At 35.1% G+C, this 14,578-nt stretch overlaps 1 protein-coding gene across 2 annotated transcripts; it reads left to right on the forward strand.

Annotated features, from left to right (window-relative positions):
* Positions 1-1,349: 1,349 nt before the first annotated feature.
* On the forward strand, positions 1,350-10,846 carry LOC120330815 (uncharacterized). 2 transcript variants are annotated; one of them, XR_005567890.2, is made up of 3 exons: positions 1,351-2,127; positions 8,426-8,532; positions 8,944-10,846. XR_005567890.2 is itself a non-coding variant. In XM_039397758.2 (2 exons), the coding sequence occupies exons 1-2, from the start codon at positions 1,647-1,649 to the stop codon at positions 8,467-8,469; spliced, it is 525 nt and encodes a 174-aa protein (XP_039253692.2). In that variant the 5' UTR covers positions 1,350-1,646; the 3' UTR covers positions 8,470-10,846. The 2 variants fall into 2 exon arrangements, 1 of the variants encoding a protein (XP_039253692.2); XM_039397758.2 differs by having other exon boundaries at positions 1,350-2,127; positions 8,426-10,846.
* Positions 10,847-14,578: the final 3,732 nt, after the last annotated feature.

The raw sequence follows: 14,578 nt of genomic DNA on the forward strand, positions 1-14,578 counted from the left end.
CTTGCAGATGCTGATATGAGACAGTGAGAGGCTTAGCTCAGTACCGGTACAGCAATAGCTGGAGGGAGGCGCAGCTGCTGTTTGCGTTAATTTTATAGGATAGGATTTATCTCGGACGAGAGGAGAGGCGATAAGACAAGACAGCTTAATCATATGTTGAACCACAGTTTCTCGCCCGGTTAACAGTCCATGTCGAGTATGGATTTGGTTAGCCATTTATTTCTGTATTTGTTTCAGATCCATGGACTTGATGGTGGCTGGGTGGAGGAAGCCGTAACTGAGGCTACCGGTAATCGTGCTTACATCTGTACCGTACCGGTACATGGTTAACTGCCCTTTCTGCTATTCTTTCCAGTTTACAGCTGTATGAGTTTGCTTATAAAACTTATATTGACTGATTGAAGTGATACTGTACCATTACCGGTATACTAGTATAGAATATTCATACATTTAACAATGGTAAATTGGGAAACAGTGAAACACCATGGTATCTCAGTAACTACTGAACTAACCTATTTCAATATAGACTATTAAGATATACCGATACCTGCAGACCTGGGTAATGATATTAACAATATGCAGGTTTATGCCTTGCACAGCAGCATACTCGTTGCATATTATTGTACCTATTTGCAATCATCATTATTACTATAACTAGATTCAACAAGTTGTGATGACTCAGCCCGGCCCCCTTCCAGTGGCGTTTAGCACGCAAGACCCCCCCATTTATCATTCCGATGGTATTTTGATTAGTAGATTTCAAATCCTACTATGTTCAGACAATTCATACTCAACCAAGTGAAAACATCTGTGAAATAACCTTATCAAGCAATGAAACTTGGAAGAAAGGGGGAGTTCCTACGAAACTTTACTTCATGAAAAATCTAAAATTCATATTATATAATTTAGCAAAACTTGTTTTTACTGCAAGTAAAAAACTCCTTGTAAAATATTCTCTATAAATTATAATTTTGCATAGCTACCAAACAGTGATTGCAAGGTACTGCTTACACAGACCCTTGTTCAGAGTGAAATGCACATGGAATATTGTATCAAATATATATATATTATTCCAAGTTCCAAATTTGAAAATGCACGTATTAGTTTTGGGGATATTATATATCACTGATTCTTGAAGTCTATGGTTCTCAATGCTCATAATTGCTTAAGTATTTTGAAGGTATTTAATATACAACATCCTCAAATAATTTTTATACATTGCACTAAATAGGTATATGGCTCTTAATTAATTAAAAGAACTCTTTTCTCACAGTATGGCTTGTGTCTTAAAGTGATTCAGTCAAAATTTGGACAAATTACCTATAAAAAATCCATTTTATGCTGAATTGATCTTACTTTTTATTTATTTGTTCTAAAATATAGTTAAATTCATTTCCATTTCACCTATTGTGAACCGAAATAAAAATGGACTATCAGTACACTTCAATACTAGGAAATATCCTGAATTGACAGCAGGAAGTCTAAAAAATTACCAAAGAATTTGTTCACTGTGATCAAATCAGGACCATTTTGTTTTACTGATATTTTCCTGACCAAGTTTTGATTGCACAATACAAAAATTTCCAACAACTACAAGAATCCTGGTCATAAAAAGGGTTGACATGTAAAAAAAAAGAAGCAAAACCATGACTGAAAACGGGGGAAGAGGGCCAAGACGTTGCTTGTTTGGCCGTGAAGATCATGAAACTCTAAATCAAGATTTAACAGCGCAAGTAAAAGAAGAAGAAAGAAAATCTGCTGAAGCTTTTGAAAAGCGATGGAATTTTAAAATAGAAAATGAGACTCCTTTAACTGGTCGTTACCAGTGGGTGAAAATTAAAAAGACTGATACGGAACCCACAACAAGTCGAAGCGTATCTCATCTACCTAGTTCATCTGCATCAACCGAAGAAAATGTGACAAGTTTGGTTAGAAGTTCACCTTCAGAACCAACAGCTCCAGCTTCTGATACAGAAAAGTCCTCATTGGACGAAATAAGCTTTTTGTCATCTCCTTCGAATGACAGTGATGTGAATGAAAGACCCAATTCTTCAGATGAGAAGGATGCAAATCAAAATGTTGTTAAAGAATCAGCGAAAAGAAAAGCACCTGGTGTATTATACAGTGGTAAGTGTACTCTATGCTGACTTTCATCATAAATTAACCTCTTGATTAACCTAACAGGCACTATTTCTGGATACAGTTCATTACATTCTGCGTCTGGCAACATATGGTACTCATATTGATTCCATATCAGTTGATAAATTACAAATTTGATAATATGTATTTTTACTATTGCTATGTTATGCTCAGCCAAGAGCTGATGTTCGGTTGATCATTTACTTATGTGTTACTCTCCCAGTATGTTATAGGTTATTATATGATTTTGTAGATCTGACCATAATTCATTGTAAGCCCCAAACAGTTATATCTAATTAATCTTAAATTGTGAGTGTCCCTGCATCCACTTGACACCAAATTCTGTAATTTCAAATATATTTTTTTAATTCTGGTCCATATGTTTATGCAAAGTAGTATCCCAAAATTAATAACTTGTGTCACAAAATTTGACTCCAGGCATATAGAGTTACGATAAGGCTTACCTGTCCAAATGGCTCAAGCAAGAAGGAAAATTTATAACAGGCGCAATTAATATTATTCCTCATGTTAACTCTATCATATGATGTGGTAAACTGCATTTTCCGCAACAAAATTAAGTGAATTCAGTTCTAGCTATTCATTCTTTTTATTAATTAGATATAGACTTTTTGCATATTGAAATTGACGACGGGAACAATTTTTAACTTACCGTACTTCATTGTTTTATCTGCAAACAAATATAAATGGGAAACGCGAATTAGGACTAATTGTTGTCTGTGAAAACCTCCTTTTTTACTGCTTAATGACTATTTTGTCACAAAATAGCATAAAAATTAAATCATTTATACAATGTGGTATCATTGAAAACGCGAATCGCATTTCGGTTTCTTCTGAAAACATCATTCCCTTTGCGTCCCTGACCATTAAAAAATATATTTCCTTTTTTATCCGGACAGTAACAAGTTATACCCGATGTAATAACCCATTACGCTAACGTCACATGTTTCACTATCGTTATGCCCCCAAGACCGCCAAAGTGCAGTAAGCGGTGTTGTTGCGGCTACAAACTGCGCTCAATTATCGCAGAGACAAGACCAGACTTGCCCAGACACGCCAATTTTGTAATTTCGGTGTTGTGACATAGCAGCAAAATTTGTTGCCAATGCATTTCATTCGTTTACTAGTCATTGGAGATAACAATCTTGCCGTCATTTTGGTAACTTTTTGTTGCGGTAAACGAGTATTCTGCGGCACATAATTCTTTTTCTTTTATTTGTGCTTCACACCCATATGTTTCATTAAATATTTGGCGCCTCTGAAACGCTGACAAGGCATCATGATGTCTCGATAGAATGGATTCACTAATTTCATCTTTTCATCACATTTTGTCTTTTTATTTTAAACCCACCTTCAAAATCTCGTGTTCGTGTGTTCATTAAGTCTTGAATACAATATTTTAGACAGTATATTGATTGTTCGGTTTTGTGAATGTATTGAGAGATCTCATTTCATATAACTTGTTATATTCAAGTCATCAAGTTTAATAAAGCTGAATGAATTTGGCGATGTGAAATATGCATTCTCATCAACAGCCAGCTATTATTATATATGGTCCGGAATATACGGCATCCGTCTGCATTATATTATACTATATTCAGCTAAACAATGCTCAATTTACATCTATTGCTCGATTATCATGGAAGGGCCGTTTGCTGTCAGTGATGTTATTGACCTATTTCCTGGAATTGTATTCGCATCATTGGTATGAGATTCTGAAGGAGGAAACACCGCCCGCCACGCCATTTTGAAACCTGTAGCGCCATTTTATATGGTAGCGTGCTTTACAAATCTTAAAAAACTCGGCTCAAAATCTTTGTTAAATTTGAAATTACATTCGATTTTTAATTCATGATTGATTATTATTAGGAGTTTATTTATTACCAATTCCCCAACAAGAACTCGTCTAATATTCTCTTGGATTACATATTACATTATACAATATTTTATGGTTCAGGGATTCAGATACACAACATCAATTCGATCGAAACTATTGTAAGCTGTTAAGTGAATTATTCTCTATAATTCAAGTGGATCAATGATGTGTTCACAGTCGTACAATTTTACTATTGTACGTTCCTCTATCATCACGATTCACGATGTGAAACATACACTCTCTTATATTATATGTGATGGTAGCATCTGAAATATTGGTAACAACGGATTTGAACAATTTACAATTAGTTACATTGGAATTTCTTGCCGATGTAAATGTTGAATGATCTATTCCAGCGTTGATGCGCTAATTTCAGTTTGCGAATACTCGGTAAAAGTAGTGTGATCTACGAGAATAAGAAATGACAAATATATGTCCGAAGCGCATTTCCCATTAGCCAATTCTAGTTTTAAAGCAGGGGTATTTGCGAACTACGTTAGATGCAAAAGTAAAATCTAAACCAGGTTAAAATTATCAATCATGCTATAGTTGAGACATACCTTTATAAAAATACACAAGGCTGATAATGTGGTTTTGTGTCTGGCATTCTTCGATAGATTGAACTGATTTTCAAAATGTCAACCAAGCGACGTTAAGCCACCACAAATTACATGTTGTCGCGTGCGATCGCGTCGACGTTGTGTTTGTGATTGACTGTGCCAATCATGTCAAGAATGGACGTGATTGCTATATGCCCCCCTTTCGGTTTATAAAGAATATAACATTGCAAATTCTTTTTCATTTTTTTTATATAAAAGTCTATTCTCGAATCAATATCGTCCTTTTGAGACCTCCCATCCCTTACTTAATTAGGTGGTGCCTTATGTCACATAGCCAGCTAATGCATATTTATACAAAGTTGGCGGGGTAAAAATTGTAGATATAAAAAACGTTACATCAGAAGCGATATTTTTCTTTGGATGAAGTCAACTACGGGTTAATTTCCTCCCGAAGCATACGTTTAAAATTGCGACACCTTTACATCCGTTTGCGACAACAGACAAACCTTTTTCAGTATTTCCTGAGCTCTTATGATGGCAATCAATATTTTATCCGTTACAGTAATGCGTCAACTGTAAAGCTTATTGTGACTACCAGTATTTTATCTGATATGCAACGATTTGGCTAATAATGGACGTTATAACTGAGATACTGTACCCTGTTTCGTGTAATTCATTATATCTCCTTTTACTATGCATATATTGATTTTCAGAGCGAAGTATATTTTTATCATTTTTTTTATATATTTTTGTCATTGTTTTTCTGATATAAGTGATTATGGTCGCTATTTACCAGTACAGTAATAAATCTTTTTCTGATTTTACTGACGTTACAAATACAATGTACTCTTCCAAATCACATTTAAAATTCATTTATTTAGAATTACATTATCGAAATTCCTCAGGTGGACGAAATAAAAACAATTTGGAAATTTTCCTTAACAGCTATTGAATATTCAATTCGATAATATAAAACGAGATCAGTGAAATTACCAAAAAAGGTGATATTATATTTTAAAAGCTCACGCTGGCGAAAGATATGTCTGCCCAATTGCGACCAATTTGAAATATGTAATAGTTGGTTTATATATCTGTACACAATTACTTGATTATGTTATGTCAAAATACTTTGAATATCTCAATCAAATAATAAGGTCGTATGTTTATGTTTTAAGTAGGTCGATTTTATGAATTCAAAAATAGTATGATTGGACTTGATAAGACTCCAAATACCGGATGCGTTAAAATACAATTAGAGTCAATTTTGACCTATTCAGAAAATAATTATTGCTTTTTTTAAACTGATCAGTGCTATATAACAATGCTGCATAGCTACAATAACCAATTATGGTTTTTTATATATATTCTATTCATTGGGTAAACGAGTCATCATGCTATATATTGGTAACGGTTATCTATTTTATTACCACCACTATAATCTACTAATAAGATGTGCTTTCCCACGGCCTTTATACTAGAAATGCGTTTCAGGTCTTATGTCACGAGTTATCTGTGGCTTATCGCCCCACGTCGACATAGCTGATTCAATAACTTCTTGTTGAATATTGCGCTTTAACCGTTTTAGATTAACATACTTGGAAAAAAACGTTTGAAACAATATATTTTCATATCACCACCTAACGGAATGAATATATACAGAATATGAGTTTGTAGTTTTTAAATATGCAGAATATGTTGTGCCTTGATTTTACTGAGTTATTTGTTGAAAATTTGGGGCTTTCAAAACTCCCCTCTATTAATAGATACACTATGTCCTTCTTTTCGGTAAGTATAAGACTTTTATGCAGTAGCGAGTGTACCGAAGTCATAACTAAACTTGAACTTAAAGGAATACGTCCGGTTGTGATAATTGGACAATGTTTATCTTTTCACTTTCCCGGTTGGATATTTTGTGTAATGCATTTTTACCCGATGACACCGAGAGTTTGGAATGGCATATGTTTAGTCGGCACCATTTGGTGGTCATTCATAACTTGGGATTCTAGATTACTGTCCGACTTATATGATTCATTTTATGCTACTTTACCATAATGTCATACGAATTTTCACAAGAAATCCAAGGTTGGAATGGGAACAGCGAAGCTGGGCATTTAAATAATCCACAACACAAGCGTAATGTTTGTGTATTGTCTTATCGCCAGGTTACGCCACGCCGAGCACGCCGCGTTGCTTGTTTATTTTTAAGATGTAGCGTCCCATTGACGCGGCCGGCTTTTTTAATGGGTGGTTCCCTACATTCACTTCGCAGCTGTTATGCGACGCTGTAATCACATGGATACGCATTTGTTTGTAGCTAAGGATATGGAAAATTTACCAACTTCGATTGTTTTCTGCGTTGAATATTATTTATGGCGATTAATACTAATTTTACAACGCTGTGTCCGACTGAAAAAAGATATGAAAATATTTGAATTTCAATATTTTGTTTCGCTATCCCAGGTTTAGTAACGGCTATCTCTAAGTAGATTAAATTAGATAAGACTAAAAATCAGACATTCGTTTGATCGAAAAACACCAAAATGGTGATGTTCATTACTTGAAAATGTATTTTCACCCAATTTTAAATCGTTCTTAATTCCTATCGGCAATTCCAGTGTAAAATTGTCGTGTGATAAGATATGACTACAAATGTGACATGACGAAAAAAATATCACCACTTCATTGCTCTTGTGTTCCAGTCTTATAAATTCATTTACCTGTATATTACATACAATTTTGACAATTCAAGTTAAAGTAGTCCAAGGATGCTTATATATATTATGATATAAATATTTGAATTAAAAGTTCTCTGTTTTGTTGATCGCGGATGTAAGTGTTGGCATGGCACGTAAATAACAATTTCCAAAGAACATGTACTATTTTCTGGAAATTGTTTTGTAGTATCCCGAACAAAGGCATCGCCGTGAGAACCGTAGACTTTTATTCGTCCACCACAATTCATTCCTTCGTCTTTTCCACCATTGTCATTTGGTGCGATCAGCTGTTACTTGAGTGATTCGGTTCCCATGTCGCCTGTATAGTATAGTACTTTTTGATTCGCTTTACTATGCATATTAACTCATTACCTCTATTTACTTCAAGGGGCGTTGGCGCTTCGGTATTTACTCACATATCGTTTCGTAAGTCGCATGGGCCGTCAAAAATGACCTTTGTCAGGTCGGCAGATGGATGTGGCATACTTTTTTTGAATGTAACTTATTTAAACCTTATTTACTGGTGGGTAGAGGGTCAGCATACCTCAGAACGACGCGGATTTATGTGTATACTCGTGCGCGTCGTCAGTAACTTGAAGGCCACGCCGTGTAATATAGGCTTGTATTACGTCGTAGCCATGACTACGATTCCCACGGTACCGCGATAGACCAGCCTCTGATCTCTCGTTGGAGACCTTTAATTAAACCGCGTTATCTTTTCGTTTTCAAACCACGCCATCGTGTATTGCTATCCGACACGTTGCACATTTTTGTTGTTTTTGAAAAACCTTTCATGATACTAATGACCACCCTTTACACGTCATACGCAATGAAATGAAATATTCCTGTATTAAAGTCATCGAATGAAAACCATATCGAACGAAAAAATGAAATTTTATTCCGTTAAATGATGAATCGTATAGAAATCCTAATATGTGGGGATTAACCCAGTCATTTGCTTGTACCAAATTCATACTAGAAATGTCCATATTTTTTGTAATATTCATATTTCACGTTTAAAATATAGTGCATTAGTAAGTAAATTCAAATTTATTCCCCAATTGTGCTAGTGTACTTGTAGCAGTTTGTATGATTTTGTCATTTTTATTTTATTTCAGATGAATCTCTGAAGAAAGAAGCCAGGCTAACAAAACCGCCATAGAAGTATTATCCTTGTAGTTAGGTCAAATGCTGTGACTGCATAGACACTCCGATATTATGAAAGGTAAATAATCCTATAGGTTTAGGTTTTTGAAGACGAAACTACCTATCCTGATATGCCCGCATTGGTGGATCAAAATGCCTGTAGTGCAAGGGTGTTGTGGCAAGGATAAAGAAATTCTAGGTGATCGTCCGACCGAAGAGTACAGATATGAATTTGTGTTAGTGTGCGGCAAGACTCCTGAATCTCATAGATAAATAAATCATAGTCTCAAATAATATTAAAACGGAAAATCCTTTTTATTCACTCTACTGACAAAAGCACATGTAATCATATCAATAATATATATTTCTAGGGCTAAAGTGAAGTGAATAATAAGTTGATTGAGCTAAATAAATATTTTTGAATGCACCTTTTTTCCATAATTTATGTGTGTTTTTGCTTTGTACTAGTATTTTGTTGACATCTTTTTAGTGCAACTGCAGTAAAAGATTCCACGGGTTTATTACTGTGAAAGTCTTCCGCCACAACAAATAAGATATCAAATTTCTACAAATCTACCAATATTTATACATCATGCACCACCTAATCTAATGGCAACGGCACATCAGCTTACAGATACACCCTAATTGTTGACTGAATGTGACAGCGGTACCTGTCGCTGAATATTGACGGTACCAAGACGTTGCTGCTTGTACTTTTTTGCGAAATTATTTTGCCATCTGACAGGCGGTATGGACATTTTAGTGGTTATTAGTTTTAGTCTTCTGTAACAATTTTTATTATTGGTATATGCCCTGTGAATCAATCAGTATTCGATTCATCACATTTATATATAGTGAAGGTTTCCCGCGTCTATGCGTACTCATGATACCCTCCCCACAGCTAGATTACTTTTAGAATAATTTGGTTATCTTAAATTTTGTTGTGGGAATCTCGTAACCCCCCCTATGAAAGATAATAAAAATGTTCAAATTGATATGCGATTAGAATAAATGAAATCGATTTGAATCTGGCCCTTATTTTTTGCCACAGTATGGAATGTTCTAGATTTGGTATTGTTGAATTGTTAGCATCAACTTTAACCATACAAAAATACGTATCGTTTCACAAGTCCAGTAAAATCAATTCCGAAAATGCAATTGGTAAAACATTCAAAAGCTGAAATTTTATTCACAAATGGGACACACAATTGAATTGATCACATTTTATTTTGAGAAGTGCATAAGACAAAAAATGTTCTCCGTCTGATATAATACGGCCTACTTCTTGCAATAATTTACAAATCCGTGTCTAGAGAAGCACACAAGAAAAATTTTTGCACTAGTTTGAAACATATTCGAAAATAAAAAAATTCTACCAGCTTCGTCACGATCACAAAAATAAAACTTGAATCACTCACTTGGTGTTTACATTATACCGCTATCATGTAAACAAAAAAACAGAGCTCTTTCCCGCCAATTTTGGCGTCAACTGTCGTGCTCATTGGAAATTATGACTACTTTATGAGGGTATGCTACTTTTCGTTTGCTGTTGAATAATAATAATAAGTTGCGAACGGTTTGGGTATGTGATAGTCGTCAGATCTGACACGGGGAATTGATGATAAATTGACATGGAAATAGGCATTTAAGTATACATATGGCTTAAGATTAGATCCTTTTTTATGTTATTGCAATTTTGTTCCGTTTATTTTTCAAAATGTTCTATCTATATCAACGAATGAAATTTTATTTTATTTTAAATTTCTATTGAAATATTAATTATATATCTGATTTCTTCTTTTCTATTGTTGATATTAATCACATCATAACGATTTGTGTTCTTTCAGTCTGTTCCGTCGATATTTTTCTTTTGTTGCGATCTTCGTTCTTCTCGTATCATGTGATTTTACGGTTTTATGATCACCACGTTCATACAAGCGTGAACAAGCGCAATTTCATATTTGAATATTGAATATATTAATGTTCCGTGTAAGATCATTCAATTATTACCAAAATTTTTATCGAAATATAACAGTTAGCATAACCGGCAAAGATAATTATGCATCCGTGTACATCATTTTTCATGGCTATACTTAAAGTAATACGATTTTGCATCTGGTTTCTTGGCGTACACCCCCAACGCAATTTTGAACAAACTTTTCCATTAGTTTTGCAGATATGAATAAATTGGATAGTTCTATTTTATTGCAATCTATATGGCCTTTTTTGTTGTTTGTATGTGGCAAGAATAGATATTATTCTCGGATGATGAACAAGTAGGCAAAGTTATATCGTTTATCTTGGATCCCCAGATCGTTTCGTAAAGTACCTTACATTTTGTAGTCTGAACTGGTGTCCTGAACATTTTTCAAAATAAAATCATTTCAGATGTATCATGTGGTGTTCGATTCACTTGGTTGGATATATAGTGTGGATAACAGTTATCGACAATGAATTGAGTTAATTGAATAATGTTACCAATCTTGTGTATTAGTAGGGTTTGTTACACTTGAATGACTATCACTCGAGTGACTGGTTTCATATCTGCTTAAAAGCAATGAGTGGTACATGAATGTTACGAGGCTTTAATTAGTGCAATCGCAAACACGACCGGGCCTTCGAATAGAAACGATGCCGAAATAATGGAAAAAATGTCTGGCAAAATAGTCGCCACATTTCTTCGCCGCCGTCTTCAGGAAGGCAACCATTTGTCGAGTTTCAGCCATCTGTATTTATGCTTCGAGTCTCACGAATCGGGGCAGCATTAGCGAAACTAGAACACCCGGTCAAGGGGTATCAGAATCGAATACTTCTTTCGAATCACACACCGCACTCAAAGTGATAAAATTTGTACGCTGAGAAAAATCAAGGTACTGAAAGAATTTAGAATTGTTAATAAAAGTCGTAGGGGCGGTATTAGATGTGAACTGTCATGTGTGCATTTGTATTACAATTTAAGTTCGTTTCCGGAGCAATACATTCGAAGTACTGGGAATGGTTAACGGTTACGATTTATTTTGAACGTTACTGATATCTCAGGTACAAATCAGCTTTAAACTGTACAATTTCTTCGAAAATGATTAGTGCAACACAAATTCACCTCCCGGGATGTTTAATTCTAAAGAATATCACTAACTGTATTGGTAAGCACAAAAAAAATGTCATGAACACAAAACATAATCGAAATAATGCAATTACGACAAAAGTAGAAGGTGCAAAAGAATACAATTCAATCTAATGAGAAATTTGCGGCTGTCTTTTTGATATTTTTTTTTTTCGTTGACTTTGCGTGTTTTATTGCATCGTTTGAAAGAAATTTGACGCAGACTTTGCACATGGGAAGCGGTACTTTTTTGCTGCTGGGAGCCATGGTAAAATCTAGCTCCAAATACTTCTTATCATACCAGATCCATATCAACTTTCCTGAAAGGTCGTTTCGGGGCATGCTGTAAAGTTGATGTAGCAGTCTCTTCATCTGTTCTGTCAACACCACCAACTTGGCTTTCACCGCTGGGTTTGGAAGAACTGGATGATACTTTGTTGTTTATTTGTCTTCATTTTACTATCAAACCTCGCTAAATATAGGCCTACTGTCAAATTACGGATCGTGCGAACTGCGAAGTTCTCAATCAGGTACCGTAATGTGTGTAGGGATTTGTTCAAAAAGAATTTTTTTTTATAAACAATTGTTTTAAATCCATTTTTTGCCTGTTTTGTTTAAAATGGCTGTACTATTTGCAGGCGCTCTCGTAGTATGTGGACCAAGATGGCGGACACCGGAATGTAGTATGTGTACCAGATTAGGGTTAGAGAATAATTTTATTCCATTTTTTCTAGCAAAGTGACTTCCGTAAGATTTGTACCTATATTATTATAAAATTATGGCCTAACCCCAACCTAGTACACATACTACGTTCTGGTGTCCGCTATCTTGGTTCACATACTCCGGGAGTTCCGATTTTTTTTGTATTAAATGTGTTTAATAAAAATAAAATGAATGTAAAAACATGCCAAGCGCTTCTTATTTGCAATAAATCCTTCGAAACGCCACAAATATCGACGAAGGCCCATGCAAGCTTTAGTTCAATGCGTCCGCAAACGTGGTTGGCGCAGGAAGACGCAAGCGATAAGACGATATTACGTGATACCGATATTAGGTGAACGACCCTGCGTCGAGAACGACCTTGCAAAAATTGAAATACGACCGAATAAATGAGTTTGTATAACTTTGAAAAACTCTATCACTTTACCTTAAGAACAAAGTATGCTAGGAATGAATCAACCGAACAGTTTTACCCGTAATAATGCCTTTATTTTAGGAGAAAAATGTCAATACAGAAACTCAAAATCCTTATCATGGGGTCATAACAGATTTGACATCATTGCACCAAACGTGTCTTACAATAAGCATAGCCTGACTCATCGTTTAAATCAGGTTGCCGCCGATTTAAGTATATTCTTCTTTATCGTACCGCACTTGTTTTGCCGAAGGCTGCCATTAATTAAATAGTTTCTCTCTGGCATCTCGGATTAATATTCCTGTTAAAATCGTATGACTTTGGGATAGATACAAACTTGGCGGTAGGTGTACGCAATAGAAGTGAAAGTCAAAGCAAGAATTTTGACTTACATTTTCGAAAATATAATTCCGGCAGCTTATGCGGCTGCGTAGTTTCACGGCGATGCAAAGGGTATTTCAATAAAACCTTGTTTTACAACAGGGTGTATTTTTTAGAATTGCAAAAAACAAAACCCTAGCTGTGTGCTATCAAACTCCTCCGTTAGGACGTTAGCCGCCGTTATGAGACCATAGACTTAACGAACATCCAACCGTTCAGGGTTTGAAATGGGCAGAGGACCTCTCACCAAGTTTGGTTGTTAGACGAATACCGGTCTACGAATCAATAATAGTTAAAAAAAAAATAATCATAAAACTAACGGACATTACGTCAATACATTGTATTTTTCAATTTGCTTATAATAAATTAATATTGGAAAAATATTTGGCGGACCGGCAGCAAAGTTGCCGCGGACCGGCGGTTGAGAACCACTGCACTAGGGCTTATTTAAGGGGGAAATCTTCCATTTTCATTCATCAAAAACAAAATTACAAAGTAGAGAATCACGAGATTTTCAAATATACAACTATGAAAGTTGATACCCATCCACTTATAAATAACACGTTTTCCTCTCTCACACGTTTTAGATTAATCATTTAAATTAAAACGTGTAGGAGAAATTTCTTGCTATCGACTAAGTCAAAAAACAATAAATTGCGCTATTGACTAGGTCTTATTTTATAGGGAGGGCTTATGTTAATATCATTTTTAAAATTCAGGCTAGGTCGTATTTTCAGGGAAACACGGTAGTAGTGCTGATCATGAAAATTTGGCAATGATAAGTTCAGAATCAGTTTCCAGTCAGAAGATATTGTTCACGATTTTATTACAAGAGCGTCTATTTAATATCATTCAACAAGTGCGCACGCATTCTGTCACAGGAATATAATAGTATATATATTGACCTATTCGGAACGCTTTGAATTAATAATACTTCCGGTCGTGGTAAAAACACTCTCTGATGGTATGCTCGTACCCATGGGGGGTCGAGGGTCGGAACCCTAGGAGTTATTATATATATTATAATCATCTGCGGTGAGATGCTAAAGATAATAAAGGAGTTAATCCACAGCTCTTTTTTATTGAAAAGCAACATTGTAAAATACTAAAAATAAAACGGGAGGGAAATAACGTAAGTTTTGTCTTTAGGAGACCGCTACAGATTAAAAATGCTATTTCGAACATCGTGAAATTGAAACATCGCTTATCGGATAATACGAATCGAGAAAAAATATAAACGGACACATTTTTATGGCTGTGGCATTTTGTAGTAGTGTTGCTTATATATTTTAAGTCGATGCAACAACAGGTCACATTGAAAACAATTAGGTTATAAAGCAAAACGTTTTGAATATGCCCGTGTTCGTCATTGATTGAATACCTAGCGCAATTTCGAATTGTACTTTCGGAATTTCAACGCAGACCTTGGAATTTTTCGAAGTCGAAATCTTGAAAGTAATCCAAGTGGCAGCCAGTGGTGAAAGAAGTTGCCAAATCCCAAGGTCG

Source organism: Styela clava, chromosome 6, assembly GCF_964204865.1.
Source record: "Styela clava chromosome 6, kaStyClav1.hap1.2, whole genome shotgun sequence".
NCBI lineage: Eukaryota > Metazoa > Chordata > Ascidiacea > Stolidobranchia > Styelidae > Styela > Styela clava.

Excerpts from the sequence above, each read along its gene's own strand:
- LOC120330815 (XM_039397758.2), top strand. The coding sequence starts at position 1,647 with ATGACTGAAAACGGGGGAAGAGGGCCAAGACGTTGCTTGTTTGGCCGT. Across the intron at positions 2,128-8,425 it reads ACCTGGTGTATTATACAGTG|ATGAATCTCTGAAGAAAGAA; the intron begins GTAAGTGTACTC and ends ATTTTATTTCAG.